The 15,439-nt window shown below is 36.4% G+C and overlaps 1 protein-coding gene and 1 pseudogene across 2 annotated transcripts in view; one reads left to right on the top strand and one right to left on the bottom strand.

The window, feature by feature from the left end:
- GUCY1A2 (guanylate cyclase 1 soluble subunit alpha 2) overlaps nucleotides 1-15,439 on the top strand; it is a gene marked incomplete at both ends in the record, with an annotated part of 393,777 nt that overhangs the window by 20,444 nt on the left and 357,894 nt on the right. The window contains one exon of the mRNA XM_079709222.1: nucleotides 12,957-13,018. Within this exon, the coding sequence (XP_079565348.1) occupies nucleotides 12,957-13,018 (62 nt within the window). The remainder of the gene's footprint in view (nucleotides 1-12,956; nucleotides 13,019-15,439) is intronic.
- LOC307056088 (large ribosomal subunit protein uL30-like) lies at nucleotides 5,623-6,366 on the bottom strand (annotated as a pseudogene). Its single transcript has one exon. The product of its transcript is annotated as a large ribosomal subunit protein uL30-like (transcript).

Genomic DNA, 15,439 nt, shown 5'->3' with positions numbered 1-15,439 from the left:
TTGAATTAAGTTTGAGAAAAAATTGTAAAGTATTTACTTTTGGTAGTCCTTATTCTCAATCACTCTCTCCCCCCTCCCCATCTCTATCTCTATCTCTATCTATCTCTATCTCTATCTCTTTCTCTATCTCTATCTCTCTTGATTCCTATAACAAAACCCCTTGCCACAAAAATCTGCTATGAGTCTCTCCCACCAGACAAATTGGACTATGTGCATTTTACATACCTTATGTTAAATTATTAATTGAAAAGTACTTCTTTTTATTTTAAGCGCCTTTGCAGGAGTGAAAAGTAAGTTTTGGAGGGAGCCTTGAGGGGATGGATAGGATGGGGATAGCTCTCTTGGTGCTCCTAAAATCAAATTTGGTGTCTGGCTCCACAATGCTGTGACATATATTGACGACTATATGGAAATGTGTATGTCTGGGCACTCCTTACAAAGCCATATGAAGATCTCTGTAGACACAGTAAATTATTTAATATTTTTGGTCTGTATGAATGATGTAGATATATTGGTGGATAAAAACAAATAATAATCTATAGCACCTTTGATCATGTGGCATTATACTTATTAATTTTATATCATGAACTATTTTCTGTTACTTTTAAGAACTATTACTGCTACTTCAGGGTTCATTTAAAAGAAGACCCATGGGACTAAATAGGGCTTATGTTGTCCTTATATTTTATAATGCCTAGAGATTACAGAGACTTGTTACTTAAATGAATAATTTATGGATTAATAGGTATTATGCCAATTATGGATGCCCCTGCAATGAATTTGCCTTGGAAATTCCAATCAACAGCCCTTATGCATGCAAGGAAATTAAAATAATTTTTTAAGACTGAAAAATAGTGAATGATATCTAATTAATACCTTGTTCCTAAACATCATATCATTAAAACTCTCTGTTGTTTGGTGTGAATGTGTGTACATGATTTGTGTGGGTCAACATTTGATATTTGTATAGCTGAATGCCAGAGCAAGATATTTAAAACTCTTGTAGTATTCTAGAAAGAATTTGAGAAAAAAAATACTGTGCCAGAAACATTTCCCCTCTTCTGTAGGCAACTGTTCTTACATCATTTTACTCTCTGCCCCTTTTCCCCTAATCTTCTGTTAGGTAGTTAAGACAAAAAAAAAATGGCTAAGAAATACTACATAGATAAAAATTTGGTTCTAATGTGAGCAAGTTTAATGTTCTTTGCTGGAGGTCTTCTACAATGACCTCTATACCAATTCACATTATTATAACCAATTTTGTGTTAAATGGCTTATTTTGATTAGTTAGTTTTTAGTGTGAGCAGATTTGAAGAGAATTTTGAAAAACCAGGGGCTTTCACCAGATGACTTTTTTAACATCTAAAAACACGAAACATTAGTGACACCATTTTTTTTCTTCTTGATTTCCCCCACTTCAGGACTATGAGAGAATGATGTGCTAACCTATACTTTCCATACAGAAAAACCACAAGAAATAAGTGATATCTATTTAGAGCTTACAAAGCATGTTTTATAATATTCATTTCATCACCCTAATTCACTCAGGAAATGTATGAAGTAAGGAGGTCCAATTTAAGGATGGGGAAACCAAAGCTCAGAGGGGAACAGTAACTTGCCTAAAGTCAAGAGCTTGTAATCACCTATTTTAGTGCCTGGTTTTCCTGTTTCAGGTCCTAAGCTCTTTTCACCATGATGTGTCTTTCAACATGTCCATGAATTGTTCAATAAAGCAATTTAGTAATATACAATATTGTTCACATAGATTCCCTATTTCCTATTTTGCTTCCCATATGTTTCGTACTTTGTGACTTGCAAGTGGTGGCTGGTAGCAATTTCCTGTTGGTTTTCTTGAACCTTACCTTCTGTCACCAATTGTTTAGTTCCTGACTATGCTGTGAGTTCATATAATATAGACCCGTGTTAGAAATGACAAAGTGTTCTTTCTTCATCAGGGCTCTGTCTCTAGGCTGACCTAGTTTGCCTGTCCACTGTCATGTTTGTATGCTCCAGGCTCCCATGGGTGAGGCAGCTATGAACAGAGTGACAAAAGCCATCCTCACTGCCAACAGCTTAACTTATGCTGCAGAGTCTGGGAACAGCAAAGACATTACTAGTCATATGATTTCTGAATATGAAGGAAGTCATGATTATCATAGAAATAGTTATGTTTGTAAGGGTATACATTTCTCTTCACAGATCATACATAATTATGCTGTAATTAAATAATTTACTAGAAAGAATGAGGAAGCAATATAATAGATATTATACAATGGAGTGATACCTAGGTTAAAAAACGTGCTCAGGTAGAGTTAAATGAAAAAAATAAGACTTTTCATGTCATGCAGTATTAGTATTCTTTGACTTGCATTTTTTTTTCCAGAAAGAAGTGTGATTATTCTATACCTCTAGCTTAGGAACGTAGTTCATCATAAACATTGATGACATGGCAGTCATTATCTGCCATACATCTGCCTAGTAAGAAGATTTCATATCTGTTTGGATCATCAGATTATAGTCAACACTAGATCTGATTATATTTAGACCCTTGTTGAGTTTTATCTTCCAAGAGAGGTTGAAGCAGTAGAGCTGAGCAGGACAATCCCTGGGTAGTATTTTGATGGTTTCGGCATATTTCAGCATCTGAAACTTTTAAACTCCAAGGACTTGGGCTTGTCTGAGTCCTGAAATAATCAGACTCTTAGCCACTGACTGGCTAAACAAAATGCCCATGGCACTTTTGTTGGCACCTGAATGACAGTTTACTTTTTCAAAGTGAGCAATAACTGTGAAATGAAGCTTAGTACTCAAAGTCTGCATGGGCAGCACTTTTCTTACCTATTCAGGCTACATGAGGAGCCAAGTCATAACCAAAAGTTTGCTTTAATCCATGGAGAGCCAGAGCAAAATGAATTTCATGCCAAATTCTTTAATCCAGTTTAAGGGTCTATCTGGTTGTAGGGAAGGCCGTGACAATGAGACCTGATACTCCATATTCATTCATGAGACTCTCATTTTCATTAAGATGGTTGAAGAATTTTCCTTACCTTAAGAATAATTTATCTCAATGTGATAGAGGACCAGTATGCTCTTGAACAGTATTAGAGGTAATGTTTCATAAACTATTCTCCTCCCTTCTCTTTCCTATGGGTTGCCCTCTCTAATTTCACCCACTTTCTATTGCTCAGTAGCCTACTTTGTCTGGAGCTATACCATGGCTAGTATTTGAAGGTAATTCCCAGTCACCCATTTACAAACTATTGTTTAAGCATTTAGGGTTAACAAAACATTTCCCTGTTTTATGAGTTAATTTTATAACAACTGTCAAACAGAAATATCACTTCTCTCATTTCCAGGCTCTTGTTGGGAAACACCTCATTGTAACTTCTAGGTACTGGAAACAATAGAGAATTCTTTGGAAATGCTCAAGTGGAGGCTGCAAAGATATTTTAATAGGTTAGAAATTATTTCCTGACATGAAGGTCATTGCTAAACCTGACTTGAAATGGCACTAATTAGCTTGGCAGCATATAATTGGCATCTTTGGGCTATGAGGCATGCCTCTCAACAGTCCTAGGTGTTAGATGTAGTCAGTTTAGTTCAATTTAATAATTTTTTGACAAGCTCCTCATCAACAGATTTTTGCATAGAATTAACATATAACACATATTTGTATACTACTTCATAGTTTTATTTCATTTGGTGCTTACACCAACCCTGAGAAACAGTTATGCTAGGAATTCCTCTATTTTATAATATAGGTAATAGCGGTTCAGAAAAATAAATGCTGTATCCAAAATTATACAGTCTAGCTAAGACATAATTATCCCTTTCAACTGTAACCTTTTCTGCCTTGGTAAATATAGAACATGTATTTTAATTTAGAGGAGAAGATTAAAAGCTTGGCTTTTGGAGGCAGTCAGGTATAGATCAGACACAATAGACTTAGATACTTACTACCTAAGTGACTTCGGGCAAGTTTTTTTTAACTTCTCTGGGTTCAATTTTCACATTTATAAAATTGGGGTAAGACTTCTTCCTCTCTTACAGGATTTTTGTGAGGATTAAATGAGTTGGGGCATGTAATGTGTTGGACCAATTGTTTGACACTTAGCACTCAACTTCTATTAGAGCATTGAATCCAGAAAGCTTACTCTTATTTCACTTTGTAGACTGAGTCAGCCCTGTGCCATCTGTGAGGTCCTGTTTGTTTTAAGGGTTTAGGACTGAAATCATGTTTCTCCAAAGGTCTGCAATAAAGCAATATCAATTTTCCTGAGATGTCTAGATGCGGTATCATCTTGTCTCATAGTCAGGATTTTTATTCAGACAACCAAGTTGACCAAGATGGTGACCAGGAAAGTGTTTCTCCTGAAGTTTCCCTATTAAGAAGTTAATGATCCTACCAGAACTATTTAAATAACAACATTTACAAATTTGGGGAAACAATTTTCAACATTGTTTTCATATGCATTACAGAAAAAAATAAAAGGAAATAAGGAATTTCAGTTAGGTACATGGAATAACTTACTAATGGTCACCAAAGTGAGATAAATTACCAATGGAGGCAGCAGCTTGTGGAAGAAATAGCATAGGAGACCTAAGTTCTTGTCTAGTTGACATCTCTTTCCAGCATGTAGCTGAGGCAAAACATCTTAACCTCTCTGAATCTCAGCATTTTCATCTGTAAAATGTGGATAATTATATCTGAGACTTACAAGGTTGTTGTGAATATATAATGAGATGAAGGAAAAGAAAGTGATTCGTAAACTGTGAAGTGTTATACAAACTGAAGGTGGCGGTATTATTTTCTGGTGTTCGTTGAAAACAGAAATTCTTGTATTACTTAAATGTGCTCTTGCCTGAGGTGGAGAAGAACTAATAAATAGCCCTTTGAATCTGTTTCAGTTCAAAGAATATATATATGTCTTCAGATTAAATCAGTATTGATGGTGTTAGGTCTTGTCAAATTGAAATTCAATCGCTCTTTTGGAAGGGCATTAAAAAATAACAAAGGGGAAGACATTTGGAAAGGAAAGATATTTTGTATAGAAAGACTTAATTATCACGTTGAGTATATGTTAAATATATTCCGTTTAAAATCAATAATTAAATGGTAATGAACACTGTGCTCTGCTAATTAGAACTTACTTTTTTTTTTTTTTTCACAGCAGACAACCGAGCATTGCTTTTGTGTGCTTCTTTCTAATTGTATTTCAAGTTCTTTCCAAAACAAGGCCCTTGGATACCCCAGGTTCAATATGCCCCTGGGCCTGGTCCACTGCTGTCTTGTATTCATGTGTGGGTATTCATTCGTTCACCAACATTAAATCCCAGGATAGGTGTGATAAAACAGGACTCCCTCCTCCATGGCACAAGTCCTTTGCTGGTTTCAGAGGTGGACGGCGGTGTTTGCAGACCGCAAAACACACAGGAACTTTTTCTTGTAACTGAAGTGGGATAAAAAGTGCCTGCCCTGAACATCACCATCTTTTCCCTGACCTTTCCCCTCCAGTTTCTGAAGATACAGCAGAAAATAATCTTGCTTGAAGATACTGAGTAACAATTCCATACAACAAAAACACATGCTTCCAATGCACTGTGCTTTCCGATATACTGGGTTTAGTTCAGCTGTCGGATGAGCTGATTGATGCGTTCACCTCGATAGCCAGGTGAGCCCACTTCCTTGAGGAAGCCCCCTCTATTCTTGGTAGCGTGAAGGGCCACTGAGAGTTGGAAAGGGTGCAAGAACCCTAAGATCACCTGAAAATTCTTCCCTGGGAAGGCAATTTCGTGAATGAGGTCTTCCAAGCAAATGACACAAAACTTCCCCAGGTGCTCCTCAATCACTGTGTTGCCTGTCAAAGGGATGATTTTATTCTTGACCTTGGCTTGTCCACGTTTCAAGATGAGTTCCCGAACTTACTTCAAATTTGGAAATCCCCAGGTCACATAAGTTTCCACTATACGAAGTGTTTTTATGGTTTGAGGAGTTACTTGCATAAAGACACCACTGAACATCTTATTCAGGCGAAGTCTTGCAATGGTCCTCTGCACCAGTAAACTCACCCCATTAATCCTTTCGATGCATAAAACAAAGGCCAAGGAATGTTTATCTGGCACTTCCAAGCCGTGAGGTTTTACTTCTAGTCGTCTGAGTCGCACCCTGTCACGTAGTTGCCGCCAGGAATCATGTAGGAACCGTTCTAGTTGCTTAAACTTGATCTCTTTTCCTTTTCTCTGCTCCTTCCTTTGCAAAAGCATCTGCTTTGCCTGGGTGGCTTTCAGGGCTTGATAAGCCTTCCTCTTTTTCAGGAGATTTTCTGGAACCAAAGGGATCTTTTTTCTTGGCTCTTCCTCCACCATATTTCCAACTCTAGAACTTACTTCTAATAAGGCCAAGGTTATCAGTTTGAATCCCGTTGTGGGTCAATTAGCATAATGTCAGCCTTCACCCTAAGCTTTCATGAGGTCACTCAAATGTGTACCTATGTTCACAAGGAGAATAAAAGTGGAGATTGAACGAAATCATGCAGATTTTCAAGCAGTATGTATAGAGCTATATATTATAATGTATCTCCAACTTTTATTTTTTTCTTTTAGCATACTTATCATTTTTGCTTTCTGTAGTTAATTGTCTGGACTACCAATTTTGTTTAGGAAATTACTGGTGTAGTTCACAGATGATATTCCAAGTTTCCTGAAAAGTGGTTTAATCTCTGGTACATTCTGACCCTCTGTTTACAAGTGCTAACTTTGCAATGCTTTACTTCAAATGACCCTGAGAACTATGAACTTCTTATATGTGTTTTTTAGATGGGAAAATGGAGGCATTTTTTTTCCCCAAGGTTTTTTACTCCCAGGTGAAGAGATTTTGGCTAATTTTATAAAAAGGTCAGTAGCACAGCTGGGCTTGAAATACAGAGGTCCTGACTCAAAGTTCTATATTTAATTTTCAGTGGTTTTTTTTTTTTTTTTTTTCCTTTTTGGCTTATATATAGTAAGTTTAGTCAAAGGCTGGGAAAATTCATATTATGCCTGGATCTTTAGCAAGACTGACAATTACTACAATTACATGTCTTTCAGAAGTACCTATGCTGGTTATTTGACATGACTTATTATTTTGACTAGTTTTGTTAAAAATACCAATCATATAATTTGATCCATTGGTGTCTACAGGCCTACCCATAAAGATAGGGTATCTAACATTATAATTTTGATCAGTTTAAGTGAAGAAATTTGTCATATCATATCCTTATAAGCAAAATGCTCTTATGTTATGAAGAAAGTAAAGATCTTTGGATTGTGATTTGGAGGGTGATGAAAATCCCTAATTTATCTCTCACTGACCCTCCTATTTATCAAAATTCCACCTTTAGTGGTTCAGACCATCTTATATAAAGTAGTAAAGCCCATTTATACCATCATTTACCTTAGTAAGGATTGAGGATCAAGTTTTTTAAGTAGGATTCCTCCTGAGTACCATCTGGGGTCAGGGTACTAAGAGGATTTCAAATTTTGATGAAGGAAGGAAAGAGAATATGCAATGATGATTTTTTTGAGACCTATTCTGGGAGTTTAGATGATGGTGGTGGGGATTTGTCCTATCAGAATGCAATGTAACTAAACTGGACACTCAGAGGGTAGGGAAGAGGGTGAAGGAAAGCTAAGGATGGGAAAGTGAAAGTGTATCTAAGACAAGCTATTCATGATTTTTGCTTATGGTCTTGTTTGTGTACATATGTTTAAAGAACATGAAGTGTGTTGTCAAGAAGCAAGCAATTAATTTGAAACCATGTGATTCTTCATTTTTATGTTGATGTTAAAAAAATGCTTTCTTAATATGGAAGTTTCCTAGGGGAAAAGATGCTCTTTTTGTAAAGGAGGGCTTCTAATCTCTCTAACTTTGATTATTTTTTAGTCAAATGGTGATAATATCAATCTAACTATTTCATTGGATTGGTGCAAAGCTCGATTGGGATAATATGCATTAAAAACATGAAATGTAAAGTGCTGAACCAAATACAGGGTGTTAAAAATTATGTGCAGTACAGGTTGGAGATTAAGTGCTTGGATTCTGGAACAGACTGCCTGAGTTTCAACCCTGGCTTTGTCTCTTTTTACCTCTTTGACATAGGACAGCTTAAACTTTCTGTGTCTCAGTTTTCTAATCTGTAAAATAATAACCTACCTCATAATGTTAATGTGAAGATCAAAGGAGTTAATATATGTAATGGGCTTAAAGCAGTGCCTTGCATAGATTAAATGCAACAATCGTATTAATTGTTGCATTGTTATGTATGTGTCGGTACAAAATTGAATACTGACATAAGTGCATGGGAGTGAATTACTTGGAAATGCTTCAAGCAATATAGTTCTCTGTTTACCTAACAAATCATATTTAACTATGAGCTATTAGTGGAACTGTGTTGATTTAGCAGTTATGTGTGAACATCTTTCAGAAGCTTTCTTCTTTTGATATTTGAGTAAAGAAACTACTCTCATTAATGCTGAATTATTCAGGTAACTTTTATAGAGTATTGGTCTTGATCATCATGTTTATATCTTACATGAAAGGTTTTCAACCCTGACTAACATTAAAAACAAATGGGTCCACCAGTTGTATTGGAAAGTTTGGGGGTGGCACTCAGTCATTGGAATTTTTTAAAAGCTCCCCAGGGGATTTTAATTTGTAGGCAGAGTTGAAAATCACTGACCTAGAGCAATGGTAATTAAATATATATCCATATTATTTAGTTTCTGACATTGAAATATACTTTTTTCATACTTAAATAAATAAAATGACATGGCTATTTATGGATGTTTCTTTAAAGGCAGACCTATTGTTTCCATTAATTCTGTAGCTTGTGGTTTTGTGTTATAAAGCAGAAATGAGAAGTTTATTTGTTTTTAAATTATCTGTGGATTTTTGTTTGTTTGTTTTTGGCATGATGAAGGCTGTATATATTTTAAAAATATATAGGATCACAGAATAGTAAAGGTGAGAGGGACCCTCAAAGCATCTAGTAGAAAGATTGCACACTTTGAAGCCAGTCATGGCTTGCAGTGACTGATTCACTTACGAGCTATATGATCTTGGGCTACTTACTTAATCAGTCTGAGCCACAATTTCATCTCTGTAGAATTGAGATGTATGTGTACTTTGTACGATGACAACTGTATTTCATGTGCTACACACACACACACACACACACACACACACACACGCACATCTTGACTCCCTGACTCCTGCCTGATCCCATACCGTCTGGTGCAGATATCTAGAGCAGGGACTGTGTGGGAGCCTCTGCAGGGCTGTCTGAGCTTGAAGGGCCAGTTGCTGAGAACTGCTTCCTCCCACTACTCCGGGATAATTTCTCTGGCTCTTTTTGGATTATTTCATGGTTGGCTGTTTGGATCCCATGACTTTTCATGAGCATAATATTTAGTCTGGGGGGGGTCAGTCACTGCTAAGTAGAGTGAAGCCGTTAATGAGACTAGAGATGAAGATGGCTTCTTGTTGCCACATATTGGAAGATTTGGGTACTTCCTCTTTGAGCCCTAGACAATACATGTGCAGGACACAGATGGCTGCTTTCTCTTTCCAGCTGTCTTCCTGTCCATTGCTTCTTTCTGTTGAGTAGAGACAGTAGGAAACCACTATCTCTATCTTAGTTTGGGGGAAGGAGAGAAAATATTACAGACTTCTTTGATTTTCTTTTGTATGATAGGGACAGTGGATTTTGTATCCATCCCAACCCTTGTCTTTCAGATCCTGTAGCATATGGCTATAAACATATTACATCATCCAGCTCTCCTGTTAAACATTCTTTATGTCATAAGAAGGAGGTTCATGGGTTGTTTCTAATTAGTTATAAAGCATAATGCTTGAAGTCTTCATCTTAGCTATGGTGCATCGATGTCCTTCCCACTTATAAGCCTGGATTTAGGTCTATTCTCAATCTTCTGAGATTTCTGCTTTTGTCACCGTCTCTCTGGACTGATCTGAAGATTTCATTGAAAATATTTATAAATTCGCTGCCATTTTCCTATTTTCCCCTCAACTGGAATAGGCAGCATCTTCTCATTATTAGTATTAGTGGTAAGTCTATTGATTTTTTTAGCTGATGAGGATCTTGAAACATTGTACTTGTGGGGTGGGTGTTCTAACATAAACTTTGTACTCCACTAGATTTTGAGACTCTTGAGGGTAGGAACCCAGTGAACATAGTCATAACTATCATTTATTATGCACCTACTATGTACTAGTGACTTCGATTTAATTATTTCAATTAATTCCCATAAAAATAATATACACATAAGGAATCATTTCAGATACCTTAAGTAAACTGCCCAAGGTCGTCTAGTTCGTGAGTAAGAGTTGGATTTTGAACTCAGTTTGATCTTAACTCCTCTTTTCTAAATCATCTTTCCAAACTCCTTCTTAAAGAAAACGATAGATACAGGTAAGAGGGATGGGATTTTGGCCTGTTGAAGGTTGGATGGAACTGGTATGGAGGTGCATTCTTAAAGAAAAAGAGAGAAGATCTGCAGATCTTCAGAGCCCTTGCTTTTCCCACTAATCTACACTGACTTGCATCACTGGTGTACATTGACATTTAGTGAATGGACTCTACAACCCTCAAGGCAGAAGTCACCCCTTCCGAAGGCTTTGGCCCATGTGCAGGTCTTCACTTTGTGCTTTTTTTCATGTCAGAGAGGCTCAGATTTTGTGAAGATGTCTCAGAATCAGGCAAACTCTGAAGAAGATTGGAGTGAATCCATGGTGATAGTCCATGGTGAGGAGTCAGGTCTGTATTGAAGTCAGCCTTGGCTTTCTGAAGATCAGGGGATACTCTGCAGTCAGCTTCTATGCTTACAGTTCAGACCACCAGAATGTGCCCACTGTATTTGGCAAGCAGTAGGAAGTATATAAATCTTTATGAAGTTGAAGATTTGTTGAATGTGCCCAGAGAACATTTTCCATTTAATGTATTTGGAAACTATAAATATAATTCCTGCTGGGGAGTAAAAGTAATTGCTTCAGAAAAGAAAAAAAGTCAGTTCTTTAAATGGCTTAACTCCTTTCACAAACAGTTGCTTTTTTTAATGACTGGGAAATTCCTGGTACAGGAAAATAAAATGCCTTTGGTACAAAGGAGGTCATTCTGGTCTTAACTGACCCTATGCACTCTAGTTCCTGCTTTCTGTTCCATATTTTGTCACCAGAGGTTATTGGAAGGATAATCCCTCTGTGGGTTTTCACTGCTTTTAGGGCGTGTTGCCAAAGAGAAAGTTATCTTGGCTCAGAAACTGCCAAAGCAGTTCAGAAGGCTCAGATCCCAGGGGTACTGAGCCAGTGACTGATAATGACTTGATTTAGGTTGGCCATGGATTTGATTTTTAAAGCATACTTTTCATGTGTGTTAGGTTTGCTGTGTCTGCTTCACCTTCTTCAGATTTTTCAACAGACTCATTGCTTCATGGGTCAGGAATGATTTTCCTTTCCTAGGCATGCTATTCTACTTTGATTCTATTCTTATGAACAGAAACATCTGTACCAGTTTGAGGCCTCATGTTCATCTTTTTAACCTAGTATAAAGGAAAAACAGCTGTTGAAAGAAGTTGCCCTGTATCTCTTTCTTTGAACACTTGGAGGATGATTTCTCCTAAAATTAATTTCTGAAATGGCTTGGCTAAAGTGAAGAATATATCTGAGCTCTTAGATTTGCTCAGTGAAGATGTTCTCCTAAATGGTAGTGTAGAATAGTTCTCAGCGGATGCCCTTGATTTAATTGAAGCTCAGTTTCCTCAAGCTTTAAAATAGCCATTTGCTACCAAGGAGGATGTTGAAAGTATTAGGTAGGGAGATTTTTACATCTATCCTGGACATTTTTCATAGAGAGGTAAACATGGAAGAGGTTCAAGTGAACCCTGACAACAATCTCTGTAGTCTCCTTTAAATTACATATCTTTAAGACAATCTCTTTGAAGGATTAGGGATGGGAAATAAACTGATATTTATTAACTGCTTCTTAGGTAGCAGCATTGTGCTAGATGCTTTCTGCAGATTACCTTTTTAGATTTATCTAGGTTTGTGTGGTTAATTAGTGACAGCCCACAAGATTACCAAACTACCATGATGCTCTCACATCTTGAAGGGTCTGTGTCAGAGTCATTATAACCCCCCAAAATTTATCCATGGCTATAATAGATCAATGTTGTAATAAGCTTTTTTTCTACTTGATTAGAAGTTTTTATTATTTAAAAACTTCACACCCTTGCCACTGAGAATTTGGTTCTTATTATAATTTGTTAATGAACTCTGTGTTTTAAGATCTTTGAGTCACTTTCATGCCTCCCTAGGTCTGAGACTCCAAGATGAGGCTCTGTTGCCTAAATAAGCCTAGAATAATTCTTGCTCTGGGATTAAGAAACTCTGTCTTTAGCTGTCACGGAGAGGAGAGGATTATAAAATTCAGTCATGAGCTGCTTAGGTATTTTCTGCAGATCCCATTTCTTGCCCCAAACACTGTGGCCCCTCTCGGACACTCTAGAACCCTTGCTTGAAATCACTTGAGGAAGTCAGGCTTGACCTGGGCATTACTCATCTTCTTTAGTACACCCCTCTCCACTGCCCCCAATGTCTAGGTTTATTGTAGGCAGCCAATGAGTATTTTGTTGAACTTAATAGCTAGTACAAAAGCATTGGGGAAAATATGGCTAGGAAATGCTATCATATTTGAAATTGGGAAATTATGGGTAATTGCTGAGTGCCTCATATTATTAGTTCCTGTGGGGAAAATACATGGCAGAATTCGTGATGGGTTTATATTGTAAAAGAAAAACTCTTGTGAGATGAATCAGATGCTACATATCTGCTTATGATACTCAGAATGGGAATGACACTGATTTGCTGATAATATATTATTATTATTATTATTATTATTCTGTAGCCCCAGATGATACAGCAAACTCTCAAGAGGACATTGCAGTATTATGAGCACCAATTTACTGGGTAAGTAAAAATGGATTTTGGCTATTATTGGGGAAAAATTAAAGATAATTACTACATAGAGAACAGACCTGTGGTTGCCAAGCAGTGGGGGAAAGGGTTGGGGGAGGGATGGAGTGGGAGATTGGGGTTAGCAGATGCAAGCTATTATATATAGAATGGATAAACAACAAGGTCCTACTGTATAGCACAGGGAACTATAGTCAATATCCTATGATAAACCATAATGGAAAAGACTATATATAAAAAGAATGTAGATATGTATAACTGAATCACTTTGCTGTACAGCAGAAATTAACACAATATTGTAAATCAACTATACTCCAATTTTAAAAAAAGAGTTACTCAAACATAGCTGTTGAACATGTGGGCAACCAAGTCAACCTTACTGCATAATGATTATGATCTCAGTGTGAAGTGGGAGCTCATAGGAGCCCCATGGAGTGATTTCCTTTAGTTTATTTGTGTTGAATCCTTTTAAGTAAAATCCCTTTTGCTAGTGCTTTCCTTTTTCTTCCTTCTTGTGCTCTTACCCTCTCATTCTCATCCACTGAATCTCATATTTTGCCTTAGTAATATCATAAGGTTTATTGGTAACAGCCAAGAGGCTTTAAATGAGATTTTAGGGTCCTTCAGTAAAGTTTAATCAAATTCACTACAAGCTTAACACAGTTCAGTGAGAAGTATTTGTTTAGTTAGAGTCACATGTTACATATTTCCTTTATTTATTCCCTATTTCCTGAAATGGTTGTGGAATGATGTAAAGTAAGATGATTTGAGGTCAAAAGACAGGAATTCAAGGCCTCACCAGGACGTAGAACTTTAAAGTAACTTTATCTCTTTTAAAGGGTGATGATGATGGTAACAACTAAATCAAGGATTATATGTCATTATTAAATGAGGTAATTTTAATGAAAGTATTTTGTAAACAGGAAGCTCCAAATAAGTGTAAGGTATATGTTGATTGGCTACGGCAGAAAGCAGTTGGCAAATACAAAAGCCTAAATTCACTTTCTGATGCAGTCTAGCTATTTAAATTAAATGTACAATGTACTACAGCTATTTATCTTTGTAGAAGTTTAAGAACTTATGAGGAGCCAAGTTTCAAATCCTGGTACCTCTTGAAATGCTATGGGGAATCATTTAACATTTGTGGGTAATAGTCATTACCATGGAGATCAAGAACATATTTTTGGCTATTAGGATGTAGTGTGATTTTTTTTTTTAATAAAACAAAGGGGAAGAAAACTTAGTGGAAAAATAATCTCAGTACTGAGTAGAATGCCATATATTTTAAGTGCTTGATGATTATGTTAACTGTCATTTCAAAGGGAATTGCCCTGAAACTTTGTCATATCAATCCTCAAGAGTACAGTACTAGAAAAAACATATTATTTAAACTCATGAGATGGTTTTTAAGTTGAGGCTATTTGTAGTTTTAAATGGTTTATTTTAAGAGAGATAATGTCAAGTTAATCTCTTCCCACATACTCTAAAATAAAACTTAATCACTCTCATTGGATTTGCTGCTTTCAAATATGGTGTTTGGATTAAACTAGTCAATGTATTTAGAATAATTCCTGGTATGTGGTAAGCACCACATGCTTGTTTACTCATATTTATTATCATCATTATTTTTAAGATTTTAATGACAATACCAGTAATGAAATGCAAATTATTTCTGGAATTATGAATGCCCTCTCCGTTTTGAAATCAAATAATGACTGCTGAAATAGTCTTATTTGTGAACTAAATTATGTCTTCATGGCAAGTCAGAGTGGGAATCTTATAAATATGATCAAACTAGATAACTAAACTGTATTACTATAATCAGCAGAAAATTATTTTTTCCATTAGTAGGATGGAGTTCTCTTTCATCTAAATAACTGCCTCAACTCTCCTCTCAATCTCTGTAGACATAGCCTGTGGTATTTCTTTGTTCATTGCCTAAATGGTCTTTCCCTAGTTCTGTTTATTGCAGACACTATTTAAAGAACAGACAGGGTATAGGACTTTCATATAAAGAGGTGTCTTAATGTCCTACTGGTTCTAAGACCTAGTAGCATATTTTTGCTTCGGTGTTGGCTACCTTCTGAGGATTTGAAGTACCTTTGCTCACTGTCTTTTTCTGTGCTCATGCTGATGAAGATAAAAAGGGCCATGGTTTCCCTGTCCAGTGTCCTCTTTGCCTTTTAGAGTCCATCTTTCTGCTTTCAATTTCTTTTTTCAATACTGAAAAAGGAGAGCATCTATGATCACTAACACTTGGATTAAAATGTATTCACTCATATGTGTTGTTGCTCTTAAGAAAACACAATTTTATCTCTAACTGAAAAGGAATGTGTTTCTTACAGTTAAAGGGATTTCAGGCAATTGCAAGCAAGTGCTGGAAAGTTTATTTTACATGTTTCTGGGGAGGTGAGG

The sequence above is a fragment of the Hyperoodon ampullatus genome (genome assembly GCF_949752795.1).
Source record: "Hyperoodon ampullatus genome assembly, chromosome: 7".
NCBI lineage: Eukaryota > Metazoa > Chordata > Mammalia > Artiodactyla > Ziphiidae > Hyperoodon > Hyperoodon ampullatus.
Note: the sequence above shows the minus strand (reverse complement) of the source record. Positions and strands in the feature narration are given on the sequence as shown.